This window comes from Staurois parvus, unplaced genomic scaffold (genome assembly GCF_062004578.1).
Source record: "Staurois parvus isolate SC_StPar_1 unplaced genomic scaffold, SC_StPar_1.0 ptg000455l, whole genome shotgun sequence".
NCBI classification, from domain to species: Eukaryota; Metazoa; Chordata; class Amphibia; order Anura; family Ranidae; genus Staurois; species Staurois parvus.
Window position 1 is genome coordinate 195,179 of NW_028318251.1, and position 14,773 is coordinate 209,951.

At 45.2% G+C, this 14,773-nt stretch overlaps 1 protein-coding gene across 1 annotated transcript in view; it reads left to right on the forward strand.

Moving 5' to 3' along the window:
• Positions 1-14,773, forward strand: part of LOC149452913 (natural cytotoxicity triggering receptor 3 ligand 1-like) — a 52,521-nt gene that overhangs the window by 6,027 nt on the left and 31,721 nt on the right. The window contains exons 2-3 of the mRNA XM_089688814.1: positions 10,637-10,999; positions 12,579-12,899. Coding sequence (XP_089544940.1) covers positions 10,637-10,999; positions 12,579-12,899 — 684 coding nt within the window. The remainder of the gene's footprint in view (positions 1-10,636; positions 11,000-12,578; positions 12,900-14,773) is intronic.

Sequence of the window (14,773 nt, forward strand, 5' to 3'; positions counted from 1 at the left end):
GTACAGCTGATGTATCAGCACTAAACACTAATATAGAACATGAAAGGGCAATTAAGGCAGCTAAATGGGCATAAAAAAAAATACTCCACATTAACACAAGTTTATCATAAAATGTCTAACATTTTGTCTTAAACATTATTATTATTATACAGGATTTATGGCGCCAACAGTTTGCTCAGCGCTTCACAATATAACGGGAGACAATACAGCAACAATACAGTTGAATACAAGAGGGATAGGAGGGCCCTGATCCTGGGAGCTTACAATCTAGGAGGGAGGGGCTAGTGGTACAAAAGGTAATAACTGTGGGGGATGGACTGGTAGGAGGAGTAGAAGATTCCATTATTAGCTGAGGGCAGGATAGGCTTCCCTGAAGAGATCGGTTTTCAGAGATCGCCTAAAAGTGAGCAGAGTAGGCGATAGTCTGATAAATTGGGGTAGAGAGTTCCAGAGGACAGGGGAAGCTCTGGAGAAGTCCTGAAGACGAGCATGGGAGGAGGAGACAAGGGAGCTAGAGAGCAGGAGGTGGTGGGAGGAGCGGAGAGGACGGTTTGGGTGATATTTAGAGACAAGATCGGTGATGTAATTTGGGGCGGAGTTATAAATGGCTTTATACATTATTGTTAGTGTTTTGAATTTTATCCGTTGGGCAATGGGAAGCCAGTGGAGGGATTGGCAGAGAGGGGTGGAGGACACTTAGAGGAGGTCAGTGGAGGGATTGGCAGAGGGGGGTGCAGGACACTGAGTGGAGGCCAGTGGAGGGATTGGCAGAGAAAGGTGGAGGACACTTAGAGGAGGTCAGTGGAGGGATTGGCAGAGAGGGGTGGAGGACACTTAGAGGAGGTCAGTGGAGGGATTAGCAGAGGGGGGTGCAGGACACTGAGTGGAGGCCAGTGGAGGGATTGGCAGAGGGGGGTGCAGGACACTGAGTGGAGGCCAGTGGAGGGATTGGCAGAGGGGGGTGCAGGACACCGAGTGGAGGCCAGTGGAGGGATTGGCAGAGGGGGGTGGAGGACACTGAATGGGGGCCAGTGGAGGGATTGGCAGAGAGGGGTGAATGATACAGAACAGTTAGTAAGGTGGATGAGTCTGGCAGCAGCATTCATGATAGACTGAAGAGGGGATAGCCTGCGATTATTTTTGGTACCAGGGAGTATATTATCCACAAACAGTGGGAGCGGCTATGGGAGCTGAGTTTGTTCCCAGCATTGCAAACGTATATATGGCTGAATGGGAAGAGGAAACTATTTTTGAAAATGTAAAGAAGGAAGTAACCCTGTACAGATTTATTGACGATCTTATTAGTGTGGCAGGGAGAACAAAACTCCTTACATGAATTCCTGGTCAACCTGAATAATAATGATAAAAATATTAAATTAAGTTGGGAGATTAATCCTTACAACATACATTTTCTGGACTTAGAAATGATTAGAGATGAGAATGTAATCTACACTAAAACATATTTTAAAAAGTACTGATAGAAATGCCTACATTCCTACTAATAGTTGTCATTCCAAACCATGGCTCACAAACATCCCAAGGAGACAATTTATACGTATTAAGAGAAATTGTAGTAAATCTCAAGATTATGAAATACAAAGTCAAATTATAGCAGAAAGATTTATACAAAAAGGTTACCAGGAAAAAGAGATTGAGAAGGAAAGAAATAAAATAAGGGAGCTCAACAGAAATTGTAATTTTTTTCAGACAAATAAAGAATACTTTTGATCACCACTTTTTATTTTTTATTATATAAACAATATCATCGCAGATCATCGCCATTAGTAGTATATAAATAAAAATTATAAATAAACATTCCACTATAGTCTATAGACGGGGTACCTTTCACACAAACCAACTAATATACACTTAATGGGATTTTTGTATTTTTTACCAAAGGCATGTAGAAGAATACATTTTGGCCAAAATATATGAAGAAATTAGATTTTTTTTTAATTTTTTATAGCAGTAACAAAAATCATGTTTTTTTTTTTAATTTTCCGTTTATATCAAAAAATTAAAAAAAACCCCAGAAGTGATCAAATATCACCAAGATAAATCTATATTTGTGTGATGATAATATAAATTTTGTTTGGGTACAGTGTTGCATGACCGAGTAATTACCAGTTAAAGTAGCACAGTGTGGTATAGCAAAAAATGACCTGGTCATGAAGGGGGTAAAATCTTCCGGAGCTGAAGTGGTTAAAAACGCAGCGCAACCCAGAACGCACATCACTATGGTATCATGTGATCCAGTACAGGCAAACGCAAAGCACTTACAGCCTGTATTTAGTGTGTCTTTGGGAAAACATTGACCCCCCAAAGCAGATCGGAAATGAAGGTATCTGACTCCTCGACCTGAACACTCTACAGGTACAAAAGTTCCAAATGGAAACTGCCAGGTTAGTGATTGCCTCCCTCCTTCGGGGGGATTTTCTGACCTCAATTAGACATCCAGGTGACTTTCTTCCAGATTACAAACCTTCCACCTCATCAGCGGTATCTGTGTTTTCCAGAACCTTTTCCAATTTTTCACCCTCCCCTTTTGCTTCTCCACTGCTCCCCATGGTTTCACCAAGGCGCTCATCTCTGCTTTGTGCTCAGGGGATTCATGATATTCACTCCTAAAAAAATGAAAGGAAGACTTTTTAATCCAAGTATAGCATCAAGTCAATGAAACTCCGGGAATAATTATCTGGTCAGTGAAGTAGCAGAGGGGGGTGTTAATCACTTTCAGCTGCTTTGGTGTTAATTAAATTAGCAACAGGTGCACTAGATGGACAACAATGAGTCAACCCCCAAAACAGGAATGGATTTACAGATGGAGGCCACTGACATTTTTTTCCCTCCTCATCTTTTCTGACTGTTTTTCACTAGTTTTGCATTTGGCTTGGGTCAGTGTCACTAATAGTAGTATGAGGCCATACCTGGACCCTACAGAGCTTGCACAGGCAGTCCAACTCCTCCAGGATGGCACATCAATACGTGCCATTGCCAGAAGGTTTGCTGTGTCTCCCAGCACAGTCTCAAGAGCATGGAGGAGATTCCAGGAGACAGGCAGTTCCTCTAGGAGAGCTGGACAGGGCCGTAGAAGGTCCTTAACTCATCAGCAGGACCGGTATTTGCTCCTTTGTACAAGGAGGAACAGGATGAGCGCTGCCAGAGCCCTACAAAATGACCTCCAGCAGGCCACTGGTGTAAATGTCTGTGACCGAACAATCAGAAACAGACTTCATGATGGTGGCCTGAGGGCCCGACGTCCTCAAGTGGGCCCTGTGCTCACTGCTCAGCACCATAGAGCTGGATTGGCATTTGCCATCGAACCCCAGAATTGGCAGGTCCACCACTGGCACCCTGTACTTTTCACAAATGAGAGCAGGTTCCCCCTGAGCACATGTGACAGACGTGAAAGGGTCTGGAGAAGCCGTGGAGAACGTTCTGCTGCCTGTAACATGGTTCAGCATGACTGTTTTAGTGGTGGGTCAGTGATGGTCTGGGGAGGCATATCCATGGAGGGACGCACAGACCTCTACAGGCTAGACAATGGCACCCTGACTGCCATTAGGTATCGGGATGAAATCCTTGGACCCCTTGTCAGACCCTACGCTGGTGCAGTGGGTCCTGGATTCCTCCTGTCCAGCCTGCTGTGGAGAGAGTATGCAGGCAGTTCCTGGAGGATGGAGGAATTGATACCATTAAAAGGCCCCCACGCTCACCTGACCTAAATCCAATAGAACACCTCTGGATGTCATGTTTTGGTCCATCCGACGCCGCCAGGTTGCACCTCAGACAGTCCAGGAGCTCAGTGATGCCCTGGTCCAGATCTGGGAGTAAATACCCCAGGACACCATCCGTGGACTCATTAGGAGCCTCCCCCGACATTATCAGGCATGTATACAAGCGCGTGGGGGCCATATAAACTACTGAGGACCATTCTGAGTTGCTGCAATGAAATGGACTAGCCTGCTGCATTATTTTTTCACTTTGATTTTCGGGTGTCTTTGAATTCATTCCTTTATAGGTTGATAAATTTAATTTCTGTCAAATGATGGGACGTCCTTACGTTCCTAACACATTACCCCGTCCATATCAGTATAGATATCCAGCAGGAAGTTTTTCCTCATTGAGATCTGATGGGTTTTCCAAGTCTTCCTTTCATTTTTTAAGCTGAAATTTGTTTTATCTAAATAAAATATGCCTCGTCTATTCTTCTGACGTAATGTCCAAGTAGAGATGCTTGCTTAATGGCCAATATTTAAGGATACTTTGTAATATTTTACTCTGATAATTTTTTTCTAGAGGAAAAAAAATCATTTCTGTCGTTTACATCGCTGCCTTGGGCCCCATTTCAATTGTTTGCTTGCTCTCCAGCTGTGTTTTAAAACTTTTGCTTTTGCCTCTGAAACATGGCATTGTTTTTTTTTTGTTCTTGCCTCATTTTTTTTAACTGCATCATCTCTGCAATGTGGGTTTGAGGATTATGGTTTGTGGTTTGTACACAGTACAGTGTGCTACTGACTAGAAGATCCTATGTGCTGTGACTTTCTTTGCCCCGGTTTGGCAGTATATATGATGTTAATAGCTTTCTTGTTTTAAAGTGTATACTTTTAGATTTTGGCTGTATTGCCTCCACTTCTTCCAACACATCAATTATTGCTACTATACAAAACAATGTTTTTTTTTGGCAAAAACTACCTACTTCAGAGTCGTCTTTTTATTAAGATGTTTCTTCCGTACAGCATGGACACCTCCCCAAAAAATAGGAAGTCCTCCCAAGTGAATATACCTCATATCAACAATACATAAAGCCTGTTATTTTTTTATAACAAGTAACATGTATAATCAGTGTCAGTCATAATGGAAGTCATTTTAATCTTGCGCCATCACCACTCGTTCAAAAATACATCTGTGCATTGCAACCCACCACTGATGGAAAGCAGATTATGTGTATGATATGAACCCTACATCTAGGAAGGTCAAAAAACTCCTGTAATTGACCCAGGATGTCAGAATTTTCCCTTCAAATGGTAAGTAGGAACTCATCTGCCAACCTATGGACGCAGTGGATCACGGAGCTCAATACCCAGCTGCTTTGAGCCGGAATATCATGTGAGCGTTATGGCCAATCATAGCAATCACATGATTAAATACCTAAGACTGTCTAGTTTCCAAAAAGGGGTCATTTGGGGGGAAGGTATTTGTCCTGTCCTGACATTTGAGGGTATCTGTCCTGTCCTGACATTTGAGGGTATCTGTCCTGTCCTGACATTTGAGGGTATCTGTCCTGTCCTGACATTTGAGGGTATTTGTACCGTCCTGACATTTGAGGGAGATTTGTACTATCCTGACATTAAGGGGGTATTTGTACTATCCTGACATTTGGGGGATATCTGTACTATCCTGACATTAAGGGGGTATTTGTACTATCCTAGCATTTAGAGGGGAGTTGTACTGTCCTGACATTTGGGGGTATTTGTACTGTCCTGTCATTTGGGGCTATTTGTACTGTCCTGACATTTGAGGGGTATTGGTACTGTCCTGACATTTGGGGGGTATTTGTTCAGTCCTGACATTTTAGGGCCTCAAGATTTGAAACCTGAAGTCAGTAAAGCAGGATAGATCAGTTTTCTAATATACTGTATATCTAATAGTTTGTAGATTCTATAACTTTGATACAGACTAAATAATAAACACTGATTTGGGGTATCTTTACCAAAGAGCTGTAACAGAATATATTTTGGTTTAAATTTAAGAGGAAAGATGTTTTGCTTGCAAACGTTTATAACAAATTAAGATTAATGGATTTTTGTTTTCAAAATTTTGAGTATTTTTTTGTTTGTATAGCAGAAAATAAAAAAAAACCCAGTGTGATTAAATACCACCAAAAGAAAGCTATAAAAGATGGCTGATCCCACAGTGCCCATATCTGAGAGGATGTCTCCAGTCTATCCCAAATGTTAGCCATCAGATGTTCTATCCTCCTAATTTTCATAACCGTATCCAGTAGGTCTTTCTGAGACAGGACAACAGTTTCCTCCAGTGGAGAGGGATAGGTCTCGTACCTGCTGTTAGGATATAGGTGGTCAATTTTTTAGAGGTTTTGGGTATATCTGTGAAAAGGAGGCCAAGAAGGTTGAGGACACGGTCCAAGTGGAGTAACCCTCCCTAGACTTGACACTGTAAATCTTCTACCTTCTCTCAGAAAGGCTGAATCACGGGGCATAGCCAGAATATATGAAAGAGAACGCCAACTGATTGTCGGCATCTGCACCACATCTTGGATTCAGAGGGTTTACAGGAGTGTAGAACCTCAGGTTGAAGCATACTGGAGGCAGTGGCATCCCTAGGGGGTGCGGGCCGCACCGGGTGACACCATCACAGGGGGTGCAGGATGCCAGCAGTGACAGCTGCCCCCGGAGTAGCAGTAATATGAGAATCCCGTGAAGATATGTATCCCCTGAAGCAACTGCGCATGTGCTGGTTTCAGGCCGAAGAAGCCGGTCACCGATCTCTGACTTTAGCACAGAGCTACCACAGTTAACCCCTTACAGGCTGCAAACCGCTGAAGCTGATCCCGAGGATCACTATGGGTTGCAAGATCAGTTAACCTCATATAGGTTGAATTTATATGAGGTTAACTGATCTTGCAACCCATAGTGATCCGCGGGATCAGCTTCAGCGGTTTGCAGCCTGTAAGAGGGTAACTGTGGTAGCTCTGTGCTAAAGTCAGAGATCGGTGACCGGCTTCTTCGGCCTGAAACCAGCACATGCGCAGTTGCTTCAGGGGATACATATCATTCTATAGAATGCTTCAGGGGATACATATCATATCTATTCCAAGAATACATCATTCTTGGGGATTTCAACATCCCTGTCAACCTTGACAACCCGGACACAGCCCGTCTCCTCCACTTAACCTCCTCCTTTGCACTTGCACAGTGCATACAATCCACCACCCACTCCAACGGTAATATCCTTGATCTTGTCTTCTCCAACCGCTGCGCTCCCCACAACCTCACTAACACCCCCTTCCCTCTCTCTGACCACAACCTGATCACCTTCTCTATCTCCTCGTCCTCCAACGCCTACCCCTCCAAATGTCACACTACTACCAGCCGTAACCTCCGCAACCTTAACCCTGCCCCCCTCCACTCTGCAGCTGATCAACTCCACGACAGCATCCTCCCCCTGTCCTGCCCCGACTTGGCTATGACTGCCTACAACAACGCGCTGTCAGCAGCCCTTGACTCACTAGCGCCTTTAACCACACGCAACATCAGACTCCGACCGCTCCAGCCCTGGCAGACTGATCACACCAAAACCCTCAAACGACGCAGTCGTGCCCTGGAGCGACTATGGCGCAAAACAAAATCCCAACAAGCTTTCACCTGCTACAAATCTGCCTTCCGCACCTACACCTCCTCCCTCCACGCAGCCAAACAAGCCTACTTCCTGACCCTCATCAAGGCCCTCTCCTCCAATCCTCGCCGACTCTTCTCCACCTTCAACTCTCTACTCTCTCCACCCCCACCTCCACCCAGCACCTCGCTCACCGCCCTTGAGATTGCCAATCACTTCAAAAACAAGATTGACACAATTCGCAAGGACATTGCCGCAACTCACACGCCCTCTCAACCCGTCCCCTCTCACACAGCTACCCCCTCATCCCCCCTCCCCCTCGACATTACCCGCAGGGACTTCGTCACTGCTCAAACTCCCTCCGACCCCGTTCCCCCTCACTCAGCTACCCCCTCATCACCCCTCTCCCACGGCCCCACCACTGCTCTGACCTCCACTCCCACCCCACCCTACATTCCTCATACTGAAGCTCCCCCAACACTCCACACCTTTGACCTTACTACCATTGAGGAAGTCTCCAAGATCCTCTCTGATGCCCGCCTCACCACCTGCCCCCTCGACCCTATCCCCTCACAATTCCTACGACCTCCCTCCCCCTCCATCCTACGCTCCCTCACCCACATCTTTAATCTCTCCCTCTCCTCCGGCACTTTCCCCTCCCCACTGAAGCATGCACACATCACCCCCATACTTAAAAAGCCCTCCCTGGACCCCAATGACCCGAACAACCTCAGACCCATCTCCCTGCTCCCACTTACATCTAAACTCCTCGAGCGTCTCGTCTACACCCGCCTATGCTCTCACCTTAACGACAACAACCTCCTCGATCCCCTACAGTCTGGCTTCCGCCCCCTACACTCCACCGAAACCGCCTTACTCAAACTCTCCAACGACCTTCTAACCGCCAAAGCTAATGGCCACTATTCAGTGCTCCTACTCCTTGACCTCTCTGCGGCCTTCGACACAGTTGACCACCCCCTCCTCCTCAAAATACTACACTCCCTCGGCCTCAGAGATTCTGCTCTCTCCTGGCTCTCATCCTACCTGTCACAACGCTCTTTCAGCGTTACCTATAATGCTACCACCTCCCCCTCACTCCCCCTCTCTGTTGGGGTCCCTCAAGGCTCTGTCCTTGGGCCCCTTCTCTTCTCCATCTACACCTCCTCCCTTGGCCAACTCATACACTCTCACGGCTTCAACTACCTACTCTATGCCGACGACACACAAATCTATCTCTCAACCCCCCACCTCACCCCTTCGGTCTCTGCCCAAATCACACACCTACTGAGCGACATATCAGATTGGATGTCGCTCCACTTCCTTAAACTGAATCTCTCCAAAACCGAGCTCCTTGTCTTCCCCCCAGCCCGAACCCCACCCCCCATTGACTTCTACATCACATCCAACAACGCCAATATCAAACCCGCTCTGCAGGCCAGAGTACTTGGTGTCATTCTGGACTCCAACCTATCCTTCCAGCCCCAAGTCCAATCTTTAACAAACTCGTGCAGACTCCACCTCCGCAACATCGCCAAAATCCGCACGTTCCTAACCCCAGAAACCACTAAACAGCTCATCCACTCCCTCATCATATCACGACTCGACTACTGCAACTCCCTCCTCACTGGCCTGCCTCGCCGCTGGCTATCCCCGCTTCAGTCGATCCTGAATACGGCTGCCAGACTCATTCACCTTTCCAACCGCTCCATTTCCGCCACCCCCCTCTGCCAATCCCTCCACTGGCTTCCGATTGTGCAACGGATCAAATTTAAAATCCTAACACTGACGTACAAAGCTGTCCACCATACTGCCCCGAACTACATCACTGACCTAATATCCAAGTACCGCCCAACACGCACACTCCGCTCCTCACAAGACCTCCTTCTCTCTAGTTCCCTGGTCTCCTCCTCCCATGCCCGCCTCCAGGACTTCTCCAGGGTGTCACCCATCCTCTGGAACTCCCTGCCCCAACCCATCAGATTATCACCTACTCTCCTCTCCTTTAGGCGCACCCTGAAAACCCATCTCTTCAGGGAAGCCTACCTCACCCCCTGCTAACTTGCTGACCTCCTCCACTCTTCCTACCACTCCATCCTCCACAGCTATCTCCTCCTGTACCACTATCCCATCCCTTCTAGATTGTAAGCTCGAAAGAGCAGGGCCCTCGATCCCCTCATGTTTTGCATTGTATTGGTATTGTTCTGTCACATGTTCTGTCCCCCTTTGTAATGTACAGCGCTGAGTGAACTATTGGCGCTTTATAAATACTGTATAATAATAATAATAATAATAATAACTGTGGCAACTCTGTGCAAAAGTTGGAGATCGGCTTCTTTGGCCTGAAACCGGCACATGTGCAGTTGCTTCAGGGGATTCATATCTTCATGGGATTTTCATTTTACTGCTCTACACCGGCACTGCTCCTTCCTCTCTGGAGGGGTGACACCACATGGTACCGCACCGGGTGACACCAACCCCAGGGATGCCTCTGACTGGAGGGTTACCAATACTGATTCCATTGTCAAAGCACCTTGTTGGATCCCGGTTTAACCACTTGACCTCTGGAAGGTTTTACCCCCTTTATGTCCAGGGCATTTCTTGCTATTCGCCACTACGCTAGTCTAACTGGTAATTTCACAGTCATGCAATGCTGTAACCAAATTAAATTTATATAATTGTTTCACACATATAGCAATTTCTTTTGGTGGTATTTGATCACTACTGGGGTTTTTTATTTTTTGCGATACAAAAAATATCAAAATTGGGAAGGGGTTAACATTTAGGGGTGATCAAGGGAATAAATATGTACCCAACAATGTGTAATGTGTGTATTATGTGCTGCTTTTACTAACAGATCTCTTTGTTTCTCATTCCTGCTTTGCAGGAATAAGAACCATAGATCTTTCTCTGTGTACAGATTGTTCAACACAGAGCTCTGGGCTGTGATTGGACACAGCTGATCAGCAGGTCCCAGTCCTGAATCGTGTCGTGGAACCAGTCGGACTTGCTAACAGACTCCCGCTGTGTACAATCACAGCAGGTGTCGGTGGTGGGGGTGCTCATGCGTGTGCCCTAAACCCAAAAGCAGGCAGTGACAGACCAGTATGTTGCTTTGCCTGCACAGCCCGCCTGTCCACAGTACATTGCAGGCGGGGGGGTCCATAAGTGGTTTTAGTGCCGTTGCAGTGTTATTCTGGATTACGTTAGCGGTTTAGTTTCCTCTGTCACAAGTGATCCTGTACAATTGTCATCACTCTTTTTTTGTTCTAATGTTTAGGTGATTTTCAGGTTCGATGGTTGAGAGTTACTGGGAAAGATGTTCCTACTGAAGCCCTTAGAGGAGAAGATGTCACCATCCCTTGTCGGCTGTCTGGTGTCCCAATACCGCTGAATCTAGAGAAACTAGCAGTTGTCTGGACTCTCAGATTACAGAATGGAACTGAACATGAGGTTTATGGTTTTAGTAGTTACCAACATACACCATCGAGGATCGGATCTCACATGAATGACGAAGACCTCCAACAAGGCAATGCCAGTCTTTTCATACCCAACATTCAGATCACAGATGAAGGGAACTATCGCTGCTTTGTTATCTTCACTCCGGATTCCGGCTCCGCTACATCTACTCTGCAAGTATCAGGTACACATTGGGATCCGCAAGGAAAGAGAAACATTAGGTGCACTAGACAGCGCCGATAATTCATTTATTGATAATGAAAGGAATAAAAAGAATTATACTCACACATGGGGGTTGACTTACTAAAGGCAAATAGGCTGTGCACCATACAAGGTGCAATTGCTCCAGAGCTTTGTGCATGAGATAAAGATTCACTTTACAAATACCCAATCATTTGCAAGGAAAACTGAAAAAATGCACGTTTGCTTGCACATAATTGGACAATGGAAGTCAGCAGAGCTTTTGCTCATTTATTAAGCTCTGAAGCAACTGCTCCTGCAAAGTGCACAGTCTATTTGCCTTTAGTAAATCATTCCAATAGTGCATGGGTCATTCACAGAGAGCTGTCTTCACCAGGTGTAAAATTGTAAAAAAAATCTGGACTCCCTCACTACTATGTAGTATGTGGGGATGAGGAGTCCAGACTGCAACCCGAGCAGCCATATAATCCAGCCAAGACCTCAAAAGTAACACCCATCCTATGATCATGAAAAGGCTCCACATCTACTCTAGGCACATGCGATTTGTTTTGTTTCGAATCAAAATTATATCCGCTCTCCCCGGACCCCGCATTCACTATATCCGCTCTCCCCGGACCCTGCATTCCCTATATCCGCTCTCCCCGGACCCCGCATTCACTATATCCGCTCTCCCCGGACCCCGCATTCACTATATCCGCTCTCCCTGGACCCCGCATTCACTATATCCGCTCTCCCCGGACCCCGCATTCACTATATCCGCTCTCCCCGGACCCTGCATTCACTATATCCGCTCTCCCCAGACCCCGCATTCACTATATCCGCTCTCCCCGGACTCCGCATTCACTATATCCGCTCTCCCCAGACCCCGCATTCACTATATCTGCTCTCCCCGGACCCCGCATTCACTATATCCGCTCTCCCTGGACCCTGCATTCACTATATCCGCTCTCCCCGGAACCCCGCATTCACTATATCCGCTCTCCCCGGACCCCGCATTCACTATATCCGCTCTGACTGGACCCTGCATTCACTATATTTGGTCTCCCCGGACTCTGCATTTACTATATCCGGTCTCCCCAGACCCTGCATTCACTGTATCCAATCTCCCCAGACCCTGCATTCACTGTATCCAATCTCCCCAGACCCTGCATTTGTAAGCCGTGTACCAGGGTGGGCTCCCCAGGATACAGTGAAGTCACGAATGAGGAAAGCAACCCCAACACCAGCTTTTGTCACAACAGAATTTTACTTAGATGTGGCAAATAAACACAACCACAAATGCTGGGAACATACAATAAATTTACATACACAGCCCAAAGGCTGAGACCCTTGTGCTGCACAGCACGGCGCCTCCTGATGGATGAAGGTAGAAGGTGTAGTAATTTACCTACTGGGGGGCACAACTAACCTGCCACACCTTACCTGTTATTACCACAGTGAGTATAACAAGCACGCTTTACTGCATCTACAGACTGATTGTACTGTTGTGGGTTTAGTAACACTTTAAGTGAAATTAGCCTTTAGTATAGAAATAATGAATAATTGTGTCTTTCCTTGTACAGTTAAACCGCAGACGGCGCTGAGCCATGATCAACACATTGAAGATGGAATCAAGGGATCTGTCCGTTGTGAAGTCAGCAATTTTTACCCAGAAGCTGTGAAGATCCGATGGGTTAAATACAGTAAAAGTAACATCAGGAGCTCACCTTGGGACAAGGACCTTTGTTTCACAACACCTTTGGGGAACAGCGATGGGACATTTAATGTGACCAGTGTGCTGACTGTGAGGCTGTCTACAGACGCTGAACCCAGAGATGTAGTATTCTGTATTGTCAGCCACAGATACCTGGAGGAGGAAATGACTCTCAGCTTTACCATGCCAAGTAAGTAGCCTTAGAATAGGATATCAGCAGAATTCGGCTCCGACTGCCTTCCACAAATCCCAGATCTTTCAGATTAGATCCAGAGATTTCTCAGTGTGATGTTTCCAAAACACAAAATACTTGGGCTGCATTCACTCCCCAGGAAAAGCGTTTACATGCAATTTTGGAATGTTTTTTTTTCCTGCATTTTTTTTTTCAGATGTATTCAGGCTTGGGCAATTTTATTTCAGCCAATGGAAAGCTAGTTACTAGGAGGAGGAGAAGGTTATTTATGTTTTAAAAAAAATATATTCAGGCACTCCCACTGAAGTCTAGAAATATGTAGAACAAAATCATTAGTTTTGTTTTATTTCGGATCAAATCGTTAAGTTACTCATTTCATTTTGTCACATAAATAACGAAATTTGTTTAGTTTATTCGCTTTCGACCAGATTCAAGTTTTTCCAATGGATTCAAACTGAATTCAAATTATAATCAAATTCATAATCAAAAATATTTAATCGATCCAAATTCATTGTGAAGAATAGCTGATTCTATACTATTCACAATTCAAATTTCAGAAGATTGCTATATGTTTCTATTCTACTGTATTTTATTTTCTATTTTATTTTTTGTTCTATTCTTTTCTAATCTATTTTATACTATTATATTCTTTATGAAATTTGTAAGACATCTATATTATATTCTAATGTATTCTATTCTATGTTATTATCATCTTTTCTGATCTATGTTTTAAATTTGAATTTTGGAAGACCTCTATATTCTTTTTTATTCTATTCTTTTTCAAATTTGAATTTCAGAAGATGGCTATATTCTATTCTTTTTTATTCTTTTATTCTCTATTCTAGTCTATACTCTTCCTTTATTTTCTATTCTTTTCTGTTTTAGTCTATTCTTTTCATTGGATGCAGTGGTGTAAAGCATGACCCCACTGATTCATAAAGACACAGATGAGCGAGTTTGGGGTGAAGAAACTTGACTGGCCTGCACAGAGTCCTGACCTCAACCCCACAGAACACCTTTGGGATGAATTAGAGCGGAGACTGCAAGCCAGGCCCCCTCCCCCAACATCAGTGCCTGACCTGACAAATGTGCTTCTGGAAGAATGGTCCAACCTTCCCATAGACACCCTCCTAAACCTTGTGGACGGCCTTCCCAGAAGAGTTGAAGCTGTTATAGCTGCAAAGGGCGGGGCCAACTCAATATTGAACCCTACAGACTAGGACTGGGGGGCCATTAAAGGTCATGTGCGTAGAAAGGGCGGGGCCAACTCAATATTGAACCCTACGGACTAAGACTGGAGGACATTAAAGTTCATGCGCGTGGAAAGGCCGGCAGACCAATACTTGGGGCAATATAGTATATCTTCTCAGATGCTTAAATTCCAAATTACTTCATGGAACACCTCGTGCTTCTATACACTGCTAACCAATAAGCGTGTCTGTACACCTTCACTGGATGTGCTCTCACCTGATGTATGTTCAAAATAATAGCAGTCAGACATCACTAACCAGATCAATCACTGTTTTTGGTAGAAATGATATTTCTACATGGCAAATAATTTCCTAGCAGGTGTAGTAGAGTAATAGAAATCCAACAGACCCGACAGTCATGACATGCATGCTGCTGATTCTGTGTCATTGAATCACTCATTGAAAGGGGCGTGTTCAAAATAATAGCAGTGTGGCGTTCTATTAGTGACGTCATTCATTCTTTGAAAAACAGGTGGCAATTATTGCCCTTATTTAAGGAAGGAAGGCAGCAAATGTTGGACATGCTGGTTACAGTGCATTTCTCTCTGAAATTCTGAGGAAAATGGGTCGTTCCACACATTGTTCAGAAGAACAGCGTACCTTGATTAAAAAGTTGATTGG